At 39.5% G+C, this 24,007-nt stretch overlaps 1 protein-coding gene across 8 annotated transcripts in view; it reads right to left on the bottom strand.

The window, feature by feature from the left end:
- Positions 1-24,007, bottom strand: part of sh3pxd2a (SH3 and PX domains 2A) — a 189,460-nt gene that overhangs the window by 37,535 nt on the left and 127,918 nt on the right. For 3 of the 8 annotated variants that reach the window (XM_031905997.1, XM_031905999.1, XM_031906001.1), the window contains exons 7-9: positions 20,365-20,382; positions 20,214-20,258; positions 17,232-17,363 (exon numbers count right to left, since the gene is read on the bottom strand). In XM_031905997.1, coding sequence (XP_031761857.1) covers positions 17,232-17,363; positions 20,214-20,258; positions 20,365-20,382 — 195 coding nt within the window. The remainder of the gene's footprint in view (positions 1-17,231; positions 17,364-20,213; positions 20,259-20,364; positions 20,383-24,007) is intronic. The other 5 variants (XM_031905998.1, XM_004915848.4, XM_002936804.5 and 2 more) reach the window with 2 other exon arrangements.

Below are 24,007 nucleotides of genomic sequence, written 5' to 3'. Positions count from 1 at the left end.
CAACTATTATGAGAGCCAAGAAAGGTATTTCCAACAAACTAACGGTCATTTGAAAAGCTATGCCCAGATGGGAGAGAGTAGCTTTGTGTTGATAGCAATGCTAAAAGTACACACCAGTGCAAGGAGACACTCAAAAACATGTTCAGTACAGTGGAGACACTCATAAACACACTTAGGAGACTGGAGACACTCATAAGCACACTCAGGAGAGTGGAGACACTCATAAGCACACTCAGGAGAGTGGAGACACTCATAAGCATGCTTAGGAGAGTAGGGATGTTCATAAGCACACTCAGGAGAGTGGAGACACTCATAAGCATGCTTAGGAGAGTAGGGATGTTCATAAGCACACTCAGGAGAGTGGAGACAGTCATAAGCATGCTTAGGAGAGTAGGGATGTTCATAAGCACACTCAGGAGAGTGGAGACAGTCATAAGCATGCTTAGGAGAGTAGGGATGTTCATAAGCACACTCAGGAGAGTGGAGACAGTCATAAGCATGCTTAGGAGAGTAGGGATGTTTATAAGCACAATCAGAAAAGTGGAGACAAGAGATCCCCAAGGACCTACAAGATGAACAAAATATTTTTCACTAAATAACACAAAAAACAAAAAATTGCTCTACAGACCCTACACCATGAGGTGGCGCATGTAGCTGTGGTAAATGTTTACCATGCAGACCTCAGGGGGAAGCATTAATGAAGTGAAATCCAACCTAAGGCCATATAACATGATGTGCAGCTACCCAAAGTGTGTTGGATGTTTTTATCCACTTACAATTCCAACTGACTTCATTATATTTTATACAAATTCATAGCCCATGCATGTACATATCCTCCAAGAACCCCAGTTTCACTAACATACTAAAGGTGGCCATACATCTTTTCCTCCACTAAAGTTCAGGACTGAATCATCAGATATGGAGGTAGAAACAATAGGAATTTAAGCCCTATCTGACGATTCAGCCCTAAACGCATGCCTTTGCTGAGACACTTTAAGGGTGAAGACACACTGAGCTACTAGTAGCAGCTACTTTTTCATGGATACTAAACTCCAGAAAATATCCTGCCATAGACAATAGTGAGAATTACCTCCTCTTAAACACACATAGACACAGTTATCAGTAAATGATCAGCATTGTCTATTTTACTAGCCACTTGTAGATGCTACTAGTAGCTCCATGTGTCTTCAACCTCAACAGTGCCCGATCAAAATCTTTTGTCCCGCTCGACTTACGAGACGACCGATATCCAAGGCTTTTGCGGTATCGGTCGCCTCATCAATCCACCATACATGCACCGAATATTGCACGAAACCTTGCTTTGTATAAAAATACTGTTGCGTTTATGGCCAGCTTAAACAGCCTGCAGAATATTCTTTCTTATCTAAATCTAGATTGTTGCTGACAATAAATATTTTACCATCAGTTGCTGAAGAGACATATATAGGGACATCACATGCAGCTAACACTAACACACTTGCCTCACTGGTGTGAGCCCATATTATTAGGCATATAACTATGGAATTACACGTTTTTAAACCAGTCAGCAGGATGACCTAACCATAACTTAATGAGCAGTCAAGAAACAGCCACAATATTCATTCAAGGGAGAGTCATGGGCAGGGATTAGTCCTAGAAAATAATATGAGCTCATCATCAGAGATTGCCATGTTCATTTTAACATAAGCACTTGCCTAGACCATTCATTATATAAACACAAATTGTCTGGTTTAAACATTTTTTTTTTCTTTCTTAATTTAACAAGGTGTCTGCATTTTTTAATAGCTGGCGTTACTTGTTTTATTTTTGTTCTCCTGCCCTGTGAACATCATTACGTATCTGTGTTCTAATGTATACAAAATGTGAACGTTGCAGCACCCCTGCCCTAAAAAGTTAAATACATCCCAAGGAAATAGTATATTTTGTGGTATTTTTTTTAGAAGTCAGCCCAAACCAAAACCATTGAAAATCATTAAAACAAACTCAAAGATTAGACTGGTATAAAATGCAATTGTTTAATAAACTCAAGAGCACTGTTAGTGATTGTTTATCCCTCTGATAGTGCTCCACGACACAGAAGAACCTCAGCTTTCCTTTCTCTGGGGATATATGCTGGCTTGGAAGAAATGTAAAATTCAAGGAAATTTTAAAGGGACAAGAATGCCTTTATTTATTATGGTTCCAGACAACAATAAAACCAGCCCCATTTTGTGGCCTATGGAATACAGGGGAGGTTTTAGCAAGGGCACTTCTAGCCCTAATGCTGCCTGAGGGGCTTTCGTGATGCTGTGCCCCCCCCCCTCGGGCCCCTGTGCTTACCTTTTCAGTGCCGGAGCGGGGTCTATGGGGGCCACATTGCTAGTGCAATTGTGCTCCCTGCACTATAAGAGCAGAATTTCCAGTTTAAAAAATGGAAATTGGCTTTTTGCCGACCCTGGTAACTTGCAGGCGCCCTTGGGTTTTAGCCTACTATGTCTTTTAGAGCTGCACCAAGCATTTGGAATCATTAAATTCTCCCAGTTAGGACATACAGCAAATTCACTGTAGTTATTAAATCTCCATGAAAATATAATATTTATATGTGCATCAGGAGGTTATTGGCATGGCCCTATAAATTATATAAATACATTTTGAGTTCTTGAACAAGCATAGTATCCAAGGCTATTGTGATACTAATGTCTGCAGTTAGTAATAGTGGTTGTGTATATAGTTTATGCATGTGATAGTATAGATTGGTAAGTATAGGTTGTGTGTGCTGGGTTTACTTGGAAGGGTTGAATTTGATGGACTCTGGTCTTTTTTCAACCCTATGTAACTATTTTTATTTGGAAAACCCTTGGTTCCCCACAGCAGTTCTTATACTTGTATGATGATGGTGCCAATTTCAAATACCAGGACCCAATATCATTCTGAATAGAGAATGGTCAAGTACAAACCTCGAACTAATCGTGTTTAACTGGTTTTGTTGTAGCTGTGTATATTCCTATGGCCAGTTGTGAGCCAACTCAAGATATTGCCATTTGACACAGTTTCAGCAACAGAATGAGTGCCTGTTACAGAGATCCATTCCCCACAGATGAAACATAAGACGTGCAATTCATTCGTTTTTTTTATGAGGTAACATTAGTAAGTAAGTGGTTGGGAAAATGTCTGTCATCGAAGAGAGCGTCAAACTAAACAGCTATGTCAGAATTTTGAACTCCTAACGGCTACTTTTCTTGAAACCCTCCTTTTTCTGAAGGAAAAAGTGAAGAAAGACAGTTTGCCAAACCAAGAGACTATGCATGCGTATTCACTAATCCCCCATGTCAGGGAGGGTGGAACTGCCGCTTTGGCTGTTGCTGGGTTACGACTCCCATAACCATCTGAATTTGGCTGTAGGAAGTGCAAATGATATTCCAGCAATAGTCAAAGACCTCAGTTTGAAAATATCAGCAAGTTAAAGTCACTAGTGCAGTACTCTATACTTATGGAGCCCACAATCATGCAGATATCAGGTGCTTAGCAGCCAGTCGGAACATGTATAGGACCAAAATAATCCCCATGCTGATCATTATCTCATTGGGTTCCATTAGATGTCAACTAGAGAAAAATATTCTTGGCAAAGGACCGCATATGACTGAGTAAGCACTGGCCAGTTGACCTCTGAAAGGGGTTGTCCTGCACAATCCAATCAGGGGAATATCTTTAAAAACTGCATAATTCATCATTTTCTTTCAAATCCTGTAATGGATAACTATTGGCAAGTTAGGTTAGGAATTCTCTTAATTGTAATTCTACAACTGCAATGGAGCCAGGGTTCAAGTGCCCCAGGATGTCCAACATCAGAAGTCCGCTGGGCCAATAGAAGAAAAGAAAGTACCTCTTTTATCTAGATCTTAAAAGTTGTGAAAAAAAAACTGTGACTCCTCACACATAAAATTCAAAAAACCATGTATATAACTTTCATCATCAGATGAAAGGCCAACAGCACATTGAACAGAAATTATATCACTCTTCTATGATTTCTATTAACAGGGTAAGTTCATTGGCCTAGGACTACAATAAGATTTTACTGCTTCACCTTAACTCCATTACTCAACTAACAACTAATTCTATATCCCTCCAACTTCTACAGATCCATTTGGAAGCATTATAGATGGGCAATTCCACCATCTGTGTAAACCAAGTGTGTCAAAGCAGCAACACATTACCACTTCAATGCTTTATAAACAGGTCCCTAATGGGACATGTGCAATGGTCCAATCAAATGGAATGAAAAGGCATAAAATGAAAAAGTGGCCTTTTACCCTTTTTCTGAATAACCTGTCACACACACAGACCAATGATTTTGGGTCAAGATAAATTGCCTCTCAGTTGGCAGGGCAGTGTAATGGTCACCCAGGGTTACAGATATGGGCCCTACAGAAACAACCTTGCTTCAATTGTTGATCAGGCCAAACAGACAGACCGTCTTGCTCCACATATAGCAAGCTTTAGATGCCACTCCACTTAATATTGAGAACAACTGGTTCAATAGCAATGGGAGTCAGCTATAAATTCATTTCCCAAGCTTTTCTGAATATTGTAATGTAGAGAAAGATTACAAGCAAGTCTTAGAACTGGCTGGAATATGGAACATTTGGACTTAAAAACTCAAAATTTTACATTGAAAGAAATTTTAATTCTGGAAATGCCATTCAGCTGTACTAACAAGCCCATATTTAATCATAATTTGCCCATTTTGAATATGAAGGACTTCTAACTACACACATTACGTATCACTTGGCAAATCATGAAGCAAGCAAAAAAATGAGGCCATAAAACGCAGTGCTTTACTAGCAGAGTATCCCCTGGGGGTATGGACCTGAACACATTGCCAAAAATATATTTTGGTACTGCTTATTTTCCACAGTTCTTTGTAAACTCTGTTTTACTTTCCATTTTATAGGGGGATTGCTTATATCTGACATGTTTATGGCTTAATTCAGATTGAATGAAATATATATGTATTTTAACACTTTATTATCTGCCCCCACTTTAAAGTGCCTGCTTAGAAGAACAATAATTAATATTTATGAGACTTTGTTTAATATTTTAAACCCACAGTGTTTCATAAGAAGAACAGACAAACATACTTAATATTATTTTTCCTATACTTTTTCAGTATACAGACAAAACTCTAAAGGAAAACTGGCATCCAACTAAGCTTCCATATAAAGAGAAACTTTAAAGCAACTGTGACATTCCAAGCCATAAATACTATGTAACATACAGAAGAGGGCAGAGCTTTGGTCCTCCTCAGTGTCTTGGAATCATTATTTAGCTGGCTTCAGAATCCCACATTTTACACAGACAATCCTTTGAAAAAATGCACTGTTTCTGTAGACTGGAACTGATCACCACATGTCCAAGCTGGATTTCTAAGCCCTCGAGGATGAGCAGATATTTGTATAGTTTTGTATATAGGAAAATGTCGGAGCTTTGGTCACAAACTGTACTCTTTCTCCAATACAAGTAAGTTATCTTTGGACTGAAGATCAGTTAAGAAAAAACTTTTTATGCAGGAAAATCCACTTTATGTTGGGCCACATTAACAAATAACTTTCTTATTCCAGCAAAGACTCACCCATGAGGTTCTGGCTCATTTAAACATTCATGGGGAACATGAAGTCAGCTGATTAACTATAGAATTAATCTTTCCACCAGTCAGCAGGGTAACATCTGCTTTTAGGATTGGCCAAGGTTTGCCAGTAAGACTCTTAGGTAAGGGGATAAGCCCATTAAGCAATTGTGCAATATTTATATTGCAAACAGCAGGATCTTCTTCATAAATACGTTTCACTTATTGCGTTTCCGATATTTTACAGATTTAGTAAAGCATTTTAAGCTTCCACAGACATCTTCAGGGCATAGAGGGGAACAAAGAACTTTCCTTTCCAGCTGCTGGTTCCTTCTGGGCCTTTATTTTTCTCAGTGATGACATATAGTTTGTACTGCTGTAGCATACAGTTAATGGCAAACGGCCTGACTTTCCTCTGTGTGCTGCACGGCCTTTCTGTAGGGAAGAATGATTTCATAGACAGGACAGATTCCACTTTATCCTCATCTAATGCAAATCACTGTCCAGTTAAAACCATAAAGATCTGGATCTAGACCTTTTACATTGATATATATATACATCTGACTTTGTTGCCTATAATCATTGACTGATCTGATTCCATGTCTCCAGAAAAATTGGCATAATATTTGGAAGCTGCAAAATCTATGGCTCTGTCAGTCATATCTTCTTTAATGATGCCACCATCATGCTGGGGACATATAAAGATAAATATAAAGATGAATAATACAGTTGTATTTCCACTCCTGTGTGATCTGTCATTCAGGACTCTATGCTATGTACATGCTTCAGTGGATTGGATTTTCATTAGGGATGCGCCTGAACCAAAACAGCTTTTTCGGGATTCGACGAACTGCAGCTGTTTTTGCAGAATTCTGTTTCAGACAAAGCCATTGGCCAAACTTTGAGCCATTAAATTTATGCAACTTCAAAGTTGTGAACAATGTAACAAATATTTTGTTTGCAATAGATGCAATTTTTTATTGTTCTCATACAGTATGTAAATATGCAGTTAAAGTTTAGATCTGGTTTTGTAATTAAATCGTTTGTGGAGGATTTGGTATTTGCTCAAATTAAAAAATGATGGATTTAGTGCATCCCTTGTTTCTATTGCCAGCTCTTTCATATAATATATGATACAAAATGTGCTCCAGATGACTCCTTTTTAATAGGTGTAAATGCAACTTGCTGATTGGCTGATTTCCAAGAACTGATGCAAACTTTGCCTCTGTTATTATATTACACTTGTCGCAAAACAGTCAAGCATCTGAGGTTATCAAGCAATTTCCCACCACACACAGACAACACTTGCAGGGTGCAACATGCACAAAATGGGCACAATTTGCCATGTTTTCTGCACTTCGCACCCTGCCAAAGGACTCGGCCCCAAAACGACAAGCAGAAACCAGCATTATCCAATAAACCAATCCGGCACTAGGCGCAGAGTGCAGCCAGACTCCCAACACAAGTTTATAAATGAGCACTAAGGGGGCGCACTTTTGCACCCCTTATTACATTAAGTTCGAGGTCAAATTAATTAACCCCCTCATGAGAATTTAATATAGGAAGAATGTTAGACAGACAGCACTGTGTATTAATGGAAAAACAAACAGCTATGGTGAAAGCAAAAACTGAAGGTGATTGGTGGTTATAGCAGCAATGTGAGGATGCTGAGGCACAGACAGTTAAAAGAAGCTGAAGCAACCCTGCCTTCTGGGAAAACAGTAAGGGCGGTGCTGCGAAACATGAATAAAGCTAGTCACAAAGTGAAGTAGCATTTTAAAAGCTTATTATTTTACACCCACAATGCAAGGGGAATTAGAGCAGTCAGGGTGGAACTCATGCATTCCTGGTAACCCAGTATTTCATGGTCACTAAGAGACGCTTGGCCATGCCCAACTAACCATAGGCTGCATCAGTCACATCCCATCTCCCAGCTGTGCAAAGGCACAACTAAAGGATAAAGCTCTGCTCTACCTAAAAACTGCTTTCACATCCATCTCCAAGTGCAGTAAAAGACTTATTCTAATTTTATATAATGTTTATCAGTAAAGCAGCCATTAAAGGGAAAATATAATCTTTTGTTCATGAATAGACCTTGTGCCAAACATACTTTTTGCATATTGTTTTAATCATGAAAAATCCATGAATTTTATTATTTATATAGCTAAACAGAGCAAACAGAAAATAAAGCTACTCCACGTTACAAGTTAGATCATTAGACAGCCAGTATAAAGCCATACTCTTCACCCTTTTTTTTGACAGAGGTTCATTATGCAGGGCCTTATTGGTGTACTGGTCATCTAATGATCTACTTCACATGGACCAAACATGGAGTAGCTAAGGCGCTCGGCCAGCTAGGTCAAGGGCTGAAGAAATAACAAAACCCATAGATTTTTCCTGACAATTACAGTAGGCAAGAGGAATGTTCAGCACAAGCCCATATTGAGCAATGCAGAGAAGGTGTCATTAATGCAATCAAGAGGAGACAGATGCTAAAAGTGAGGGCACCCATAGCAATGAATCAGACCTTTGCTTTAATTTTATAACTTGTAATAGCCTGGTCAAAACTGCAAGGCAGGTTTGTTAAAATGTGAATTGTGAAATCCTAAAGAAATGTTCCTGCTAGTCAGGGGATAGAGCTTGGCAAAATGTGTTGAACACCATAGTGGTCTGAGACAGCACTGAGCTCTAAGACCCCCACCGAATTGTTAATTTTCAAAAACTAAGCAGCATTGATCAAAATTTAGCATTATTCCATAACAAAGACACATAGCAAAATAAAGATATCAAAATAAAGCCATCTTAATCGTGTCCCACAAGGCCAGTGTTTCTACTATCCAAATGCAAATACAAGATTTCCCCATAGACTTCCACTAAGTTTTCATGATATACCAACATAAGGTTTTCTCATCAAATTGAACCTGTCTCTAAGTTTGGTACCTAATGCATAAGGATATCAAGAAATGTATCCACAATCAAAGGGAGTCATCTACAAGAAGGATCCCTGCCTATGAGCCAATCCGAATCTTTTGTGATGAAAGATTATTGAAAGAGCAAAAGCTGAATAGTTTATCTTTAAATACATACAGCATATGGATTTTCAATCTTAGGCCCTGTAAAGGAATGGTTTTTAATTTTGCAAACCCTACAAAATAGTCTTTTTAAAATTAACCTGATAATGTGTGACCAGTTCCATGGAGCAGATAAAAAGGTCACGGACTCAAAAGACATTATTGCAGCATCTCAGATATGAATTACGTGTAGTATGTTCTGGATACATCAAAAAGGTCTCCTCCATATTTATGCGTTTATAATATCTGAAGATATTCCTGCCATTGTTTGCAGGTTTGGGTATAGGTGGAGAAACGGAAAGCAGGCAACTGAGTAGAAGCAAAAATATAAGCTAGAGTGAAAAATAAACTTGTGGTTAAGTCATACCGTGAATGTGTTTTTCTACTGAGACATTTAATTGGAGTAGATCGGGAGCTGTTTATTTTGGTGGAAGGGGAACAATGGCTGCTGTAGGAGTTACAAAGACATAACAGAGATGAATAGGAAGCTGTTCCAAGAGGACAATAGAATATTGTTACAAATTAGCATAGTTGTGTTGTGGCAGGTGAATCTGAAATGATGAAAACCAAAAAAGCAAGTGTGACTAATGAGTCAGAGATTATATGAAGTTGTTTTGCATGATTAAAGGTGTGAGTACATTTGGGTGAAAGCATGATGGAGGGGAGGAGTCCATAATTTCACAAAGGTCATTATATGGAAACCCATTATCTAGAAACCTCTCTCCCATAGACTCCATATATATACGTTTTCTATCTGTAATAATACAGAATCTTGTACTTGATCCCGACAAGAACAGAGGTCCCCAGCCTTTCTTACTTGTGTGCCAAATGTAAAAAGAGTTAGGGAGCAACAAAAGCATCATAAACGTTCATGGGAGGGCCAAATTAGGCAGCCTCTATGCACACTGTCATAGAACAATATCCTTTAAATTATATCCTTGCGAACGATACTTAGTGATGTCATCAGTTATAATTGGTGCTTAGTGATGTTATTTCCTGTAACTTGTGTATTATAATAAATATGGTGAAAATATGAGGATATTAAACATGATCTGTATAAAAGCATCTATATGGTCATAGAACTTGACTTATAATACCCATATATTGTACAATAGGGAAGGGACATTAGTTGCTATATATTTGCCTCTACAAGTTGATTAGGAGTAAGATGAAATTTGCCAATTCAACCTCACAGGAGGTAATGCATTTTGGTTCTCCAAATTTCTCAAATAACCGTTGCTGCAAGGAATTATTACTGATTGGGATGGAGGGGGTTTATCCTTGCTGTCTATCACTTTACACCGGGGTTGTTATTTCATCCAGATTGTTTTTCCATGGAAAAAAAGGGAACATGTTCTTAATTTATACTCTCCTGCCTGCATTAGACAAAACTATGCAGCTCGGCACATGACTATTGCAAAATGTTGGAACGAACATAAACAGGGTTTTGACTATGTCAACATAAATCCCCTTAACAAAAAGCACAAAAACAACAACAAAAATGGCTCAATTTAAAAGTCATGCAGAACAATGGGATTGCACAATGAATAAACACCTATGGTATCTGGGAGAGAAGGAAGAGAGCAATCAGGCTGCACATATTCAAGTTATCTGAGTATTTTGCATGGGCCTTGGAGTCTTTTAAATCCAATATAATAAGGATACCAAAAAGGACTAACCATCAGTGTGGTTGTTTTACCTTATCTAACATATGCTGTGTATCACAGTTTAAATCAGGGTGCAAATCTCAGTTTTATCCCCAGTGTAACCTTCTTTCCCAAAATGTCTGCATAATTGCGCCTGTGGCAATCTGATACATGCCTGCACTGTATTTAGAGGTGCACATATTTGTGCTGGTTGGTGTACATCAAATACTTAACTTGCGGCACTAGCCTTGAGGTTCAGAAACCCTCCGTAACTTGTTAAGACGTGTTTTGAGGGCCAGTGACACGGCACATGCTCAGTGTGCTTTAGGCAGGTGTTGAGAAGCTAAATTAAGGGGTCACTTGAAATTATCAGTGAGAAAATGAGGTTGTCCAGCATAGAAGCTGATGCTACAGGACTGAATATTAAAATTCTCATGTGAAATTCACTGGTTTCTGAGAAGCCTAAAAACGAGAATCTAAATTCATAACTAATTACCGTGTATCATGATTTTTATATTATATATATATACCGTATATTGTTAATTTGTCCATACACTCAGCAGCCCAGTTCAGTGAATCATGAAGCTACCGGGGCATATTCAGTTACTGCTAAGGGGCCGTTTTCACCTTGGGCCACTAAAGAAGCCCAAACATAATACGGTCATTTACATGCATTTACAAGCATGGGGGCATGCTTTTGTTCTTTTGCACTTGTGTCCAGGATTTTTACATATGACCCCTAATGTGTAGAATTTGTAGCCTTAATTTTTGGTAAACTACTTTTCTTTTAGATTCTGCACCTAGTACAGGGCCTACGGGGTAAAACATGTATGGCAAAGGTTAAGGCAAACAGAAGAGATGCAAGTTTTTCAGGCAAAAGACTGAGGCTGACTCTCTTTAGCATTTAACTAAACAGGCCTGACATATTCACTTATCAGTATAGCACTAAGCATAGCCTCAGGCAGGGCCTGAATATATGCTATATGCACAGTGTATTACAGCTGATTCTTGGAAGGGAGCTGTTGGGAGCTGTCACAATTATCATGGACCACTTACCATGGAAAATGTGATAGTAGGAACTATCATGTCAGGTTATCCATGTTTTTTCTACAGAATGAAACTCATTTTGATAATAATAAGAATGACATGTTCTGCAGCGCTTTACAGAAATGATATACTAGTGGGTTTCCTCTGGAGTGTAACTACTTTAACATAAGTAATGGACAGCTAAAGTTCTTGTATAGACCATATCATCAGACTGGTGTACATGCCCAAAATCACTGGAGGTGACTGAAATTGCTTACCTGAGACCGCAGGCCCATATTTCTGCTCCCACAAAACTGCACTGGCCTGGGGTACAAATGTAGAAGCATCATAATATTCCTCTTCTTCCTGGAACCCCTCTTTTTACTCCTGCAGAAGTACCCCAGGTACCCCAGAACAGCACAGGATCTCAGGTAAGAGATAATAATCACTGGGGGGTGCAAAACCCCCCACTAATTATACCTTTCTTTCTCCTATAAAGCGATGCCACATGGGCACATTTCTATGGCCCCAGCTATTACTGCCATCCATTTACTTGGACAGGAAATGCTGTACTGCATTGAAAGTGGCTCTTTTTAGCCCAAACAAAAGCTTAATTGAATACAAGCTGTGTGCCATCAGTCTTATGCTACTGTCACCCCCACCCACCTCTCCAACGTTCCTCTTTGATCTACTCTTTGAACAGTTTAGTGAAATCAGCGTATAACTTTGCAATGAAGTTACCTAGTGATTCTAATATAAAGCCAGGAACTAATCTGTCATCTGTTGTTGGCCTATCCGCAATCCATTTTTTATATACAATGGATCTTACAGCTCAAAGTTATTACTTTTAATCAGATACAAGTCAATATCCTTTTGGTTAAAGACATTAGAATATGCAGTGAAAGGTGGCTATACCTGGACAACCTACCTGACAGGCCAGACAAAAACCGGACAGTTATCTATAGGGCAGATTAAAAAATCCCTTTGTGCAGAGACTACTTTAGCAAGTATTGTACCCCTCCTGTGTACCCCTTAAATTATTTTTTTGGATTGGAACATTGGCCTTTTTCCTTGGCCAGGTCTGTCTCTTAGAGCAGTATACTGTAGGCCTCAGCAGCACCTCGTATGAAGCTCCAGACTACATTTTTCAGATGAAGGTCTGAGCCAGAAGAAACAGCTGCTGGCTGTAGTGGTGCTCAAGTAAAAGCACACAATTTGAAACAAACACTGCAGTCCAAATGATTTTCCAGTGTAATTATATTATAGAAAAACATTTCAAAAGAAGATAACTATTCCTTGATTATAGTGCAGTAAGTGACACAAAATGTAGCTTCCCATCATGCATTGGCACTGGCAATGACTTTCCAACTCTGGGGCTAGAACTGGGGCTACTTAACATTTGTTCCTTCACAAAGTGGTCATACAATGTCATGTACTGGGGTACAGCGTAGAATTCCATGAACACTTGCAGTTAACCTACTGAATGACAGTTTTGGATGGTCGCCATTTAATAACATGTATGCATGGGGCCAAAATGGTAAGAAGGAAAAGCAAATGGCACTCAGAGCTGCAAAAAGGGAATAACCCTTTAAAAGTTTATTGCGGTGATGCATCACCGCAATAAACTTTTTAAGGGTTATTCCCTTTTTGCAGCTCTGAGTGCCATTTGCTTTTCCTTCTACTATTGGTTTTTGGGTGGGTGCCGATCCCCCCAGCAGTGAGCACCGGACAAAAGTATTTTGGAGTGCTACGGTGTGCGGAAGAGGTCTCTCTTGTGCTTGCCAAAATGGTAAGTGCATAAAGGCCCTGCTGGCTATATCTGGTCTCTCATCATTTTGCTCTACATACATTCTTTGCCCACCATGTGTGGTCTCTTTGCACCACCCTCACAAGCAATTAATGTCTCTAAAGTAATCTTAACATTGTCAGTATTTTCTATATCCTTAACTATAAAGATGGTTTTGATGACACACACATATCAAGCTGGTGACGTGGTGCTATCTGTGCTAATGCCAGGCATGCCATGCATATCAATTATATAAATTCTATAGTCAGGTCAAATAAAGCTTCCGATATCTGCACTCGGACATATCACCAATAAGCCTACTAAGCTCTAATTGGCTGGAGTACTGAGCTAGACAGTATTTCCAGCTTATTAAAGCCCCACACTTTTCCCAAGTCAAATATATGACGGAATAAATACACAACAGCAGAACCAGAGAGGTGTGTCTGGTGGCTGAAGAGATATGTAGGTATCACCGGTGTATTGGGCGACCTGCATTTGGTTGACTTATTTGTATTGATGGTGGTGTTAATTCTCTGCCTTGGCCTTCTGATCCTAAGGAGATAGGGTTTATCTGCACTCGATTACTGCTTTATAAAAGTGGAATTTATCTACATTGACTGGGATGTATCTGCATTGGCTTATTGCTTATTGCTTCCTATGGAACCGGGATGTATCTGCGTTGGCTTTTTGGATTCTATGGAACTGGGATGTATCTGCTCTGGCTTATTGCTTATTACTTTCTATGGAACCGGGATGTATCTGCATTGACTTTTTAGATTCTATGGAACTGGGATGGATCTGCGTTGTCTTCTTGCTTATTGTTTCCTATGGAACTGGGATGCACCTGCGTATCTTATTTCTATAGTGCTGCATTGGTCTTCTGTGTCCTAAAAAAGATAGGGTTTATCTGCACTTGATTACTACTCTGAAAGTGTAATTTATCTGTTATTGTTTCCCAAGGAACTGGGATGTATCTGCATTGGATTTTGAAAACGCCTTATGTAAATGCATTGGTATTTATATATAAAGTACACATGAGGTATGATCTCCTGACTTGGCACTCATGAATCTCGCAGACTTGGACAGGTTTTATAACAAAACAAGATGGGCACATGTCAAAGGCCCACAACCTTCTATGGAGGGGAGGGGGCTTGCCTAAAATGATCTTGGTGGCTAAACAGAAAGCTTCAGATTGGGCACAGTTCAGGGAATCCTGACTATTTTGCCCAGGACCAACATCTCCCTATAATACCATATAATCACATATATAACTCAGTTGTACTTACAGCAAAAAGCACAAACTATTTCTGACCCAGGCTCTGTTGAAGTTCTCTTATTCAGTCCAGGTATGCTCTGCAAACAGATGGGGTGGGTGGCAGAGCCCTTGCTTGTTTAAGAACGTTTCTAATAAGTTCCTTGCTAGTGATGGCAAGTGTAATGTCTTCAATCACTGCCAAAGCTACAAACTGGAATGGCGCATACAGTAGCTATTAGTTGTCACTCATAACAAAGCTGCATAAACAAAGGTGAAGCGTGGGTGTGTGGAACAGAAATAGGTCTGTCTGCACATTCTTCTGTAGAGGAAATCTGGGATCAGATTTTTAGGGTGTGAGGAATAAAGACATAAGACCCCTGTCACTTTTTAGGTATGAGTTAACGATTGGCAGCATAAATCGGCCAATCGTTATGCCACATTGAGTTACACAATACATATATGATTAAGGGTTATGCTTTTACAACTGCAAAATATTCACTTTGCAAGCTCTCACCAACACAAACCAACCTGTTCATAATTATCTTTATAAAATCCAGGTGGCACTATCATCACACATATTATTTAGGGATAATAAGCACATACCATACTCTGCTATTCAAGGCCTATAAACATGCAAATAAATTAGTAAATAATAAAACCACCCTTGTCTTTGGCGTCTGTTGCAACTACTAATGGGAGTTTGAGTACTGGGGAGAAAATGTGTGGGTTACAGGTATGAACTGCCACCCCGTACAATACTATTTGGGTTCTTAGTCCCATTACAATCTTGTAATATGAAGCACAATGTGTAAATTACCAGTAATACTATAACATAAACAGGTTTATTAATATTTTCTTTTTGTATGAGTGTTGTTTTTAGTGCAATGCAAACAAATATTATTTTTATGACCACTTTAGTTCAAAAACCATATATGGTTTTGGTAATGTGATGTGAAAATGGGGGCGCTATATCCCTATATCCTATGCCCTAGAAATGGCTGCCCCATTCACACACTTTTACTATAATACAGACATGGGACCTGAATGCTCCGGACATGGGGTTTTCTGGATAAAGAGTCTTTATATATAGGCACACGAAGGCCTGTGCCTAGGGTGGCAGCCCTCGGGTGCCTATATAACCAACAAAGTTAAAAAAATTAAACCTACTAGTGGAAACCTGGCGGCGGAGCTAGTGGGTAAGGGGTCTGACGCATTTTACCCCTCTAACATCACCCGTGCGCATAACGTCACTTCCGCTGTCTAGGGGGCATACTTAGGTCCAGTATGTAGGGCAGCACTGCCCCTAAATACTTTCCTGAGTCAATGGAAGATTTCCTTCCTGTTCTGTATAACAGGTTTCCAGATAACAGATGCCATATCTGTATACTATATATAATATATATTGATCCTTTAAAGGGACACTATCATTAAATTACAAGCATGTACATAAGAAAGTAAAAGTTAACGTGCTGATACTGTTATACATATAACTATATTAATAATAACAATAAAATATAATGTAATTCTCAGCAGGACCCTCACCAGTGAAAGTAACATATATATCGCCAAAATGTTTGTGTATATATGTGGTTTTACTTGTAGCTCATAACTTTAATGTATTGTTCTCATTTAAGTAGCTGAATACAGCTCTCAAACCTCCCATCTCCAGTCCCAACAGAACAAGCCCCGCTTTCCCATACAGTCTGTACGGTAACGAGGTGTGTAAAGGCCCCTTTAAACCTTCCATGGGAAGTACAAGGTATAATTTGTAAGTCTATTCTAATAATTTCACTTTTTCCAGCCAGAATGCTGAAACGTTTGCTGACACACTGATTTTAGCTCTCCACCCACCATTTCTATCCCAACCACAGGAGGAAAAAAAAAAAAAAAAACAAATGTGAGAGTAGAAGGGATATCCAAGCCAGACTGCCACATTCACAGGCGTTCTAGGACACATGTAATAATATGCAAGCATGCAGGGTGCTGCCGAACATGACAAGACAGGAACGTGTCCTGCACCGTATGATAGGGTAGAGTCTATTAAGGCTATACAAACAGAAATACCGTAGCCAAAGGCTGGGCCTTGCCAACAGTACTGTTTGCTTCTGCTATTATCCATATAAAGCACACAAAAGAGAACTGCCCATAAAAAAACAACATTGTTCATGTACAATGTACAATAGCTTTAAAAACCATTAACCATAATAAAGACTGCCCTTCACTGCCACAGCGCCCTCCAACTGATCCTCAAGGAAACTAAGGACCACCTGAGACTGCTGGGAGATGTAGTTTGGCAAGAGCAGGGGGGCAGGCTGTGACAGAGGAATAGAAGAATACCAACTGGACAAACGTTTGGATGGAGATGTCCTTTCTAGTTTCCTAGCGAGCATGACCACTGCCTGAAGATGAAATATTCTACACTGTGTGTTTATAGAGTAGAAGGAATCCCAGACAATGTCTGCAGCCCGTGCAGCCAGTCGTGCAAGGAATAACTGTCTGTTATCAATAAAATACAGCTCACAAGCATTCTGGAACCTTTGCATTGAATAAAGTGTTTGTTTACTGTTGGGTGATTAGAAGCTAACGGGGATGGAACTGGGGTGGCTCTCGCCGAATGCTGACGCAAGTTTATTAATTCAAGCATAATACATAGGAGGCATTCTTATAGTGAAAGGCAATATTTTTGGCTCTGGTCCCAAATCAACTGGGGAAAATGTTTTGCCTCTTGAGCCAAGTTCAGTACCAGATGCGGCTAATGTACAGCTTTTTTTTTTTTTTATAAGGAAGGGGAGCCTAAAGAACAAAACCAGATTGTGTGCAAATAGAAAAAGGAGAAGAAACTCACCACTTTCGTTCTTTTCAATGACATCCACTAGTTCTCCGGTTTTCAGGCTGATCTCTGAGTTTTCCTGCTTCTCGTAGTTGGACACGACCACGTACTGATCCAGGATGATGGGCTCCGAATTCCCGTCAGCACCTGGGGAAGGGAAAAAGCAAGCCTTGAGCCAGCTTCCAGCCATCGTTCCTCGAGAACGACCTGCGTCCATTCGATTCATGATAGGCCAAGTGGTCAGCAGATTCTAGCCAATCAGAACACAATGGCTCACAGCACAGTTCCAAAAGGCTGGCCATATAGATATATCCCCTTCTGGCCCTTGGTAAGGGTACAACTAGGAACATTTGAAGATGAAAACCAGAAATGAAAGTCCAAGGAATTGATCAAATCATCTCATGTTTCAGGCTATTCTCTCACAGTTTCCTTGTTTTATTTTTTAGGAGAGCAGGGGGGGGGGGGAGTTTAAAATAAGCTTTTCTTAAAAGCAAACCCCCTAAATGTGCAATTATGAACCTAAACCCCACATAAGGGAATAGAGCAAGTAAACGGCTCGGCACGGAGAAGCAAGGCTCTCTCTGCTCCCTGAGAGTTCCAGCTGGAAGTCAAGAGAGGACTGCGGACGCCAATCATATTCATCTGAACTGCAGTTCTTAAATAGAAACACATGAGTAAAGTTGGGTAAGGAGGGAGGGAAGGAGGCAGGAGGAGGGGAGGGGAACAGAAAGAAAGGAAGGAAGGACTGCTGCATAATGTTTACTTCAGGCACAAGCCGGAGAAGTCAGACAGTCACATACAAACTTATACACACACACACACACACATATATAGTACAAAGTGCTTATAAATCTGATAAAGATAAATAAAACTGTTATCCTCACAGAGCAATTTATAAGCAATACAGCTAGAAGGCACAAGTTTCAAGTCTGATCTGGTTTTCGTTCTCAAATAGACAACTCTCTCTACTAAAGTAGGTGTGAAAACTCCCGGAATCTATTCTACACCTCCTGTGTGAGGCTCGGGAACCCCAATCACTGCATTCCCAAATAGTATCTATTTGATGCAGATTTGTGCCATACAGCAGTCATTGGCACAGGAGGAATGCGGGGCAGGGTGAAAAAGCCAGTTTGCACCTCTTGGCGTAAAAAATAACCCCTGATATAACAATCCTAACAATCTATTTATCATACCCCATACCTGAGTTAATTATATGAATTTGTTCTCAATTCTGGTCTATGAGATAGCAGTGCTTGGGGCCCCCCAATATGCATTGTACAGAAGCAGAAAAGACTGGCACAATTAATTGCCATGCCATTCCAGTGCAGAATATAGATTGTTGGATCCAAATGAATTGGAAAAGCATTAGGGCTCAGTAACATTTTCCAAATACTGATAGATCAGCCCCTATTACTGCACTATAGATGGCACACATGAAAGACCCCCCTTGCATAGATGCCCACTAAAATTTGCTCTCTATCTGCTCAGCAGTAAAGATTTAGCACCTTTCCTGTGTTGTCATTTTTAAAGCTTCTGGCTTTTCAATAGCCCTTCCTAATGCCACATGCAGTGTATAATTGTGCATATACTATTATAAATGCACATAACTTGTTAAAAGATAATTTTTTTCACACACTTTTCAAATCATACAAGACACTGCCATGAGTCTCATTTAACAAACTATTCATTGTTCTGTGCCCTTTCTGTGCATATTTACTAAACAGAGAGGTATTTTTAACTTGTGCAGTCACCTGGTATTTCAATTTCCAGTTACACAAAGCCTGGCAAGCAGCTCATTCCACTTTTTACAATGGAAAGTTTGAGTGATGTTTACATGGACCCACTAATAATTGGATACCATCTGTGTAATAATAATCATACATGTTTGTACCAAAAGATGTTCTTAAAGCAGACACAGGGCATTTGCCAGAGATTCAAAATAAATTTATGGCCCAATGTGCTGGTTGTATAGATTTTTTTTCCCACCATATAAATGCATTTTGATAAGAAGACAGTCTTTAGTATTTATGTGTATTTACTGTACAGTACATGATTATTACAAATGGGTGCTTTCTTGGCAGGCTTGTTGCTGTATGGGTCTTGCCCAGGGATTCATAGATTTATGTTACTGCCTGAGGAACCAATTATGGCCAATTATGAAAAAACAGTAGAATTTGGCCAATTATGATTCATATTCCAAATCATGCAAAAACCAGTAGAATTTTAAAATTATGATTCATATTCCAAATCATGCAAAAACCAGTAGAATTTTAAAATTATGATTCATATTCCATACCATGCAAAAGCCAGTAAAATTTGGCCAATTATGATTCATATTTTGAACCATGCAAAAACCAGTAGAATTTGGCCAAATGCCAAGCCGAACCGTGAAACTAAGGAACTAGTCTCAAACTAGTGCAAAAGGGACATCACCTCTCTCAATTTACTTGCACTGGATTTTTAAGGGCATATTTAACAAAAAGTGAAAATAGAGCTTGTTTTGTTTCTACTTGTTATAAATACACCCTAACAAACAGTGCTGTATTTATGTCCGGTGCCACCCTAGGCACCTGATCTAACTAGGCCCCCTAGGCTTCAGAAGTAATCCCCAGCTCCGCTACTGGATTTGCCCCCGGCTGGGGAGGGCTTTAATTTTTAAAAAATAAGAAATTATCTATTTTATAGGCCGCTCCCACTAGGCACAGGCCCTCAAGTGCCTTAATATAGATACGTCCCTGCTTCCAAATCCTTTACAAATGAATTGAGAGAGGGGATTTTCCCTCCTGCAAACTGTAGTGAACTCAAGCTTTCACGCTTTGATAGTTAAGCACCTTACTATAATTTCTACCATCCTGGGCTCTTTCTAGACAGGCAAGTTGTATGGGTTATTTTTTTTCCCTCTTTTTGACCAAATCAGAAAGCTGTTCATTGCCAGTGCGTTATTTTTAGTCGCATGTATAACAGTGAGATTAAGATGCACCGCAAACACAGATGTACCTTTAGGGTCAGCCTTAGGGATCTCACACAAACTGGACATCCAAACTTCAGAACATCCAAAAAGGCAGCATTAAATAAACCACAAAAGAAACATTTTCATTAGATTAAATAGTAAATCAAAGATCCACAACTGCAAAGCACATGCACTTACCTTGAAGAGAAGATAGAGCTGGAAGCAACCAACAGGCAAAATATCAGCATTATTTCTAATCTGATGCCAGAAGTACATTATTGAACATGATTGTTCCCATATACCTACACTGTGTTTACTTGTCTTTACCATACCGAGCAGTGTGAAATAATACAATAAATAAAGTCTAACAACTAAATAACACATCTCATATCAAAAGAATGGGGCATGTACCACTACATAAAAAAGAGAAACTTACAGTGCAAATGCTCCTGCTCAATCCCAATGGCATGACGTCCGATGATTAAAGGTAGCCATACGTGGGCTAATAAGACTGCCAATGGACCAAGTCGGCAGCTCATCGGCCCGTGTCAGGGGCCCTAAGACAGGCCTTCCCAACCAATATCAATTGGGCAGATTTAAATATCTCATTGGGCTGAGGAACACAGTGGCTCACTGATGCGGTCTTTGCCCCAATGGCCTACATCCTACCAATGTTAATCAATAATTTGACCCTTGGACTAAAAGATTGGATCAATCCAATATCCCGCTCAAGGTGGGCATATTGGGGAAAAAAGCGTTCATTTGGCAAATTTGCCAAATGAGAGGATCTGTCAGTATATGGCCACCTTAAGAATCTGTTGGTCATTAAGGACAAGGGTGCTTAGTGACAATACTATACCACATTTTGAAACATAGGAATTCATGGAGTTTTAGCTATGCAACTACGTCAAACTGCCTAACCACAATGCTTTCTATATGGCTATATATATATATATAGTTCATAGCAGCTGAAGTATATGTCATGGTTAACATGATATTAGAAAACATGGAGGTCTGAGTCCTCCAGCTGGTGGTAAGCTTCTAGCATCCCTACTAGCTTCCAGGGGTTGTAGTCATGTAAAAGGTGAAGGGTCTCACTGTAGTGAAGGACTGAGCTGCAAGTAAATGAAAGGGAGAATCCCAATCCCTACTAATTAAAGAGATAAGGATCTGGAGGTGTTTTATAAATCCGAGCCATTGAACTACACTTCTACCCACAGGCTTCAAAGGGACCAAATCAAGGTAAAAAAACACCAAAAAATAACAATAATCTAAAAAGAAATAATAATTTAGCAAGTGTTACTAAGCACCGACACATCTGCTTTGCATTTAACTTTCCTTTTCAGAACTTTACACACAAATTGTTTCCAGTGTTAAAAGCAAAAAAGAGATTTATCATTGACACGTAAGGCGTATGCAGGGCGCAGGAGCATGTATGCACTCCTTAAAGGCACACGCGGTTTGTATTGCTTGCTGCACATGCAGGGCCATCCTGTTCAGGATTACAGCACAACCTCAGAAGGGAAGGGGCCAGTGCTGGCTTTTATTATGGAATTCACAGAACTCAAACGGAATTGGCAATGCTGAACACAGAATCCCTGACTTCCTGTTTTCCACGGTTCTGATTGCCTACAACCATTTGCAATTTGCCCAAGAAAATGCTGGTTATAGTTAAATGATCTTATACTTCATCTGTGTTTTATGCAGGATGATGGGAGTTGTAGTTTTCAGAAGCTAATGACTACAAAGAGAGTCCAGTTGTATAAGGCGATACCCAAGACTAAAAGCCATATCAATATCTTGTATCCCAAAGTAATTCATTTATTATCTGATTGGTTAATGTTTTTGATTCATTCCAGCAAAGAAAATTATTGCCTGAATTCTTTCTTTCTACATGTGATTTGCAGCAGTAATTAAGGGTTGGAATTGCTGGGAGAAATGAAGATTGTACATCACTGCATAACCTAGTAGCAGTTTATAAATACAGGCATGGGACATGTCATCTGGAATGATCGGGACCTGGGGTTTTCTGGATAAGTGGTTTTCCACCATTTGGATTACCATTTTAAGTCTGCTAAAAAAAAACTTCTGAACTTAAAACAAACAGGATTGTTTTGCCACCAATATGGATTCATGCAACATAGTTTGAGAAAAAGCCATGTCAGGCCTGGAACATTGCTATATCCAAAAGCCATGTGTATCTAATAAAGGCTTTTCAATGGACATATTAGGGTGCTAAATGCTATTTATTCATTCATGCAATATAGTTACCATCAAGTACAACATACTATTTTATTAATTTACTGTTTAATTATTACAGAGAAAAATTAAATAATTTTACATTTTTTTAATTATTTGATTAAAATGGCCTTCCCGTAATTTAGAGCTTTATGGATACCAGGCCTCTAGAAAATGGATTCAATATCTGTAAAGTTATACATACATTAACTACATTGTTGTGATGGAAATCTATTTCCCAGTTTCTATCTATATGGAAATCTATTTCCCTATTTCCCAGTCTATATCAGTCTGTTTAAATATATAGTTTATCTAGCATAGTTAGTGCCTGACCTGCAGTGCTAACAATCTAAAAATGGCCATACATGGGCAAATAAAATGTGCCGACCAAGTCAGCAGATAACTGGCCTGTGTATGGGGCCCTCCCAAGAGCCTGGCTGATCAATATATGGCCAAAAATCACCCAGATACAGAGGTATAGGTAAGTTCTCACTCAGTAGTTCTCCCTAGGCCCCCATTATGATCCAATCACTGCTTGGAGACCAAATAATCATATCACTGTGATTTGTCTTAGTAAACTGGTGGCCAAATCAATCTGCTTATCTGCTCATTTTGTAACCCCGCCAAACAAACGTAGGGTACATACTAGGAGCATAAGCTTGATAGATGCTACAAGGAACTGATACAGCAGTTACATAGGATTCAAAGTCAAGCTTAGGAAACATTGCAACTAAATCATAAATACAGTCAAACATTGATTTTATGCACCCTCAAAATATTTCAGATCTAAAAATTTCTTCCAAAAGCTTATATTGGCACAGGGAATGTTTGGAGGCTGCTCTTCCAAAGAAGGAACTACAGCAGTATTATATGAATAGGCGGCCAGACTTCTCCATATGCTTCATTCAGTGTTTCCTTATAACAAATCTCTCACTTATAATAAGTAGTAATTATGCCTTCAAATGTGCACAAAGATCTTGCTTTTCTCTCTGTACCATAAGGAGGTGGTACCAACTCCTCTTCACTTACACAATGTAGGAAATGACTGGGTGTGCCTAGTGGAGGCCTCCCTGACTAACAAAATTGATCAAAATGAAACTCTTAAATGGAAAAATGTGGCAGAGAAGCAGAGGGCTTTGCAGAAGGCTTTATTTTTCTCTTTCAAGAGCACGATTCCTAGTTAATTTGCACTATTACCTATCTCTGGGCACCCCCAGTGATTGTATTCACTTACCTGATACCCTGGGCTAGGGCTCCTGTTATCAGGAAACTTCCCCAGCCCGGGGGTTCTTTGTAGCACGCACCAGAGAGTGATCCTGTTCTGCTACTTCTTCTTTCTACAAAATCCCTGGGCTGATGCATGTGTGCTACTGGGCATGCACGCCCGTTCAAAGAATGAAGCAGGATCACCCTTTTCGGCTCGCTGGGTTTTCTGCCAATTTTCTGCTAACATGAGCACCAGCCCGGGGTATCGGGTAAGTAAATACAATCACTTGTGGGCGCCTAACTTTCGCCATCCCCCATTGATTGCTGACTTTTCTTCTCCTTTAAACAAACATTGTCCTGGGCCTTGTCACAGCCATTGTCCATCTCTTGTTCCCAT

Source organism: Xenopus tropicalis, chromosome 7, assembly GCF_000004195.4.
Source record: "Xenopus tropicalis strain Nigerian chromosome 7, UCB_Xtro_10.0, whole genome shotgun sequence".
NCBI lineage: Eukaryota > Metazoa > Chordata > Amphibia > Anura > Pipidae > Xenopus > Xenopus tropicalis.
This window is presented reverse-complemented; position numbering and strand designations above follow the sequence as displayed.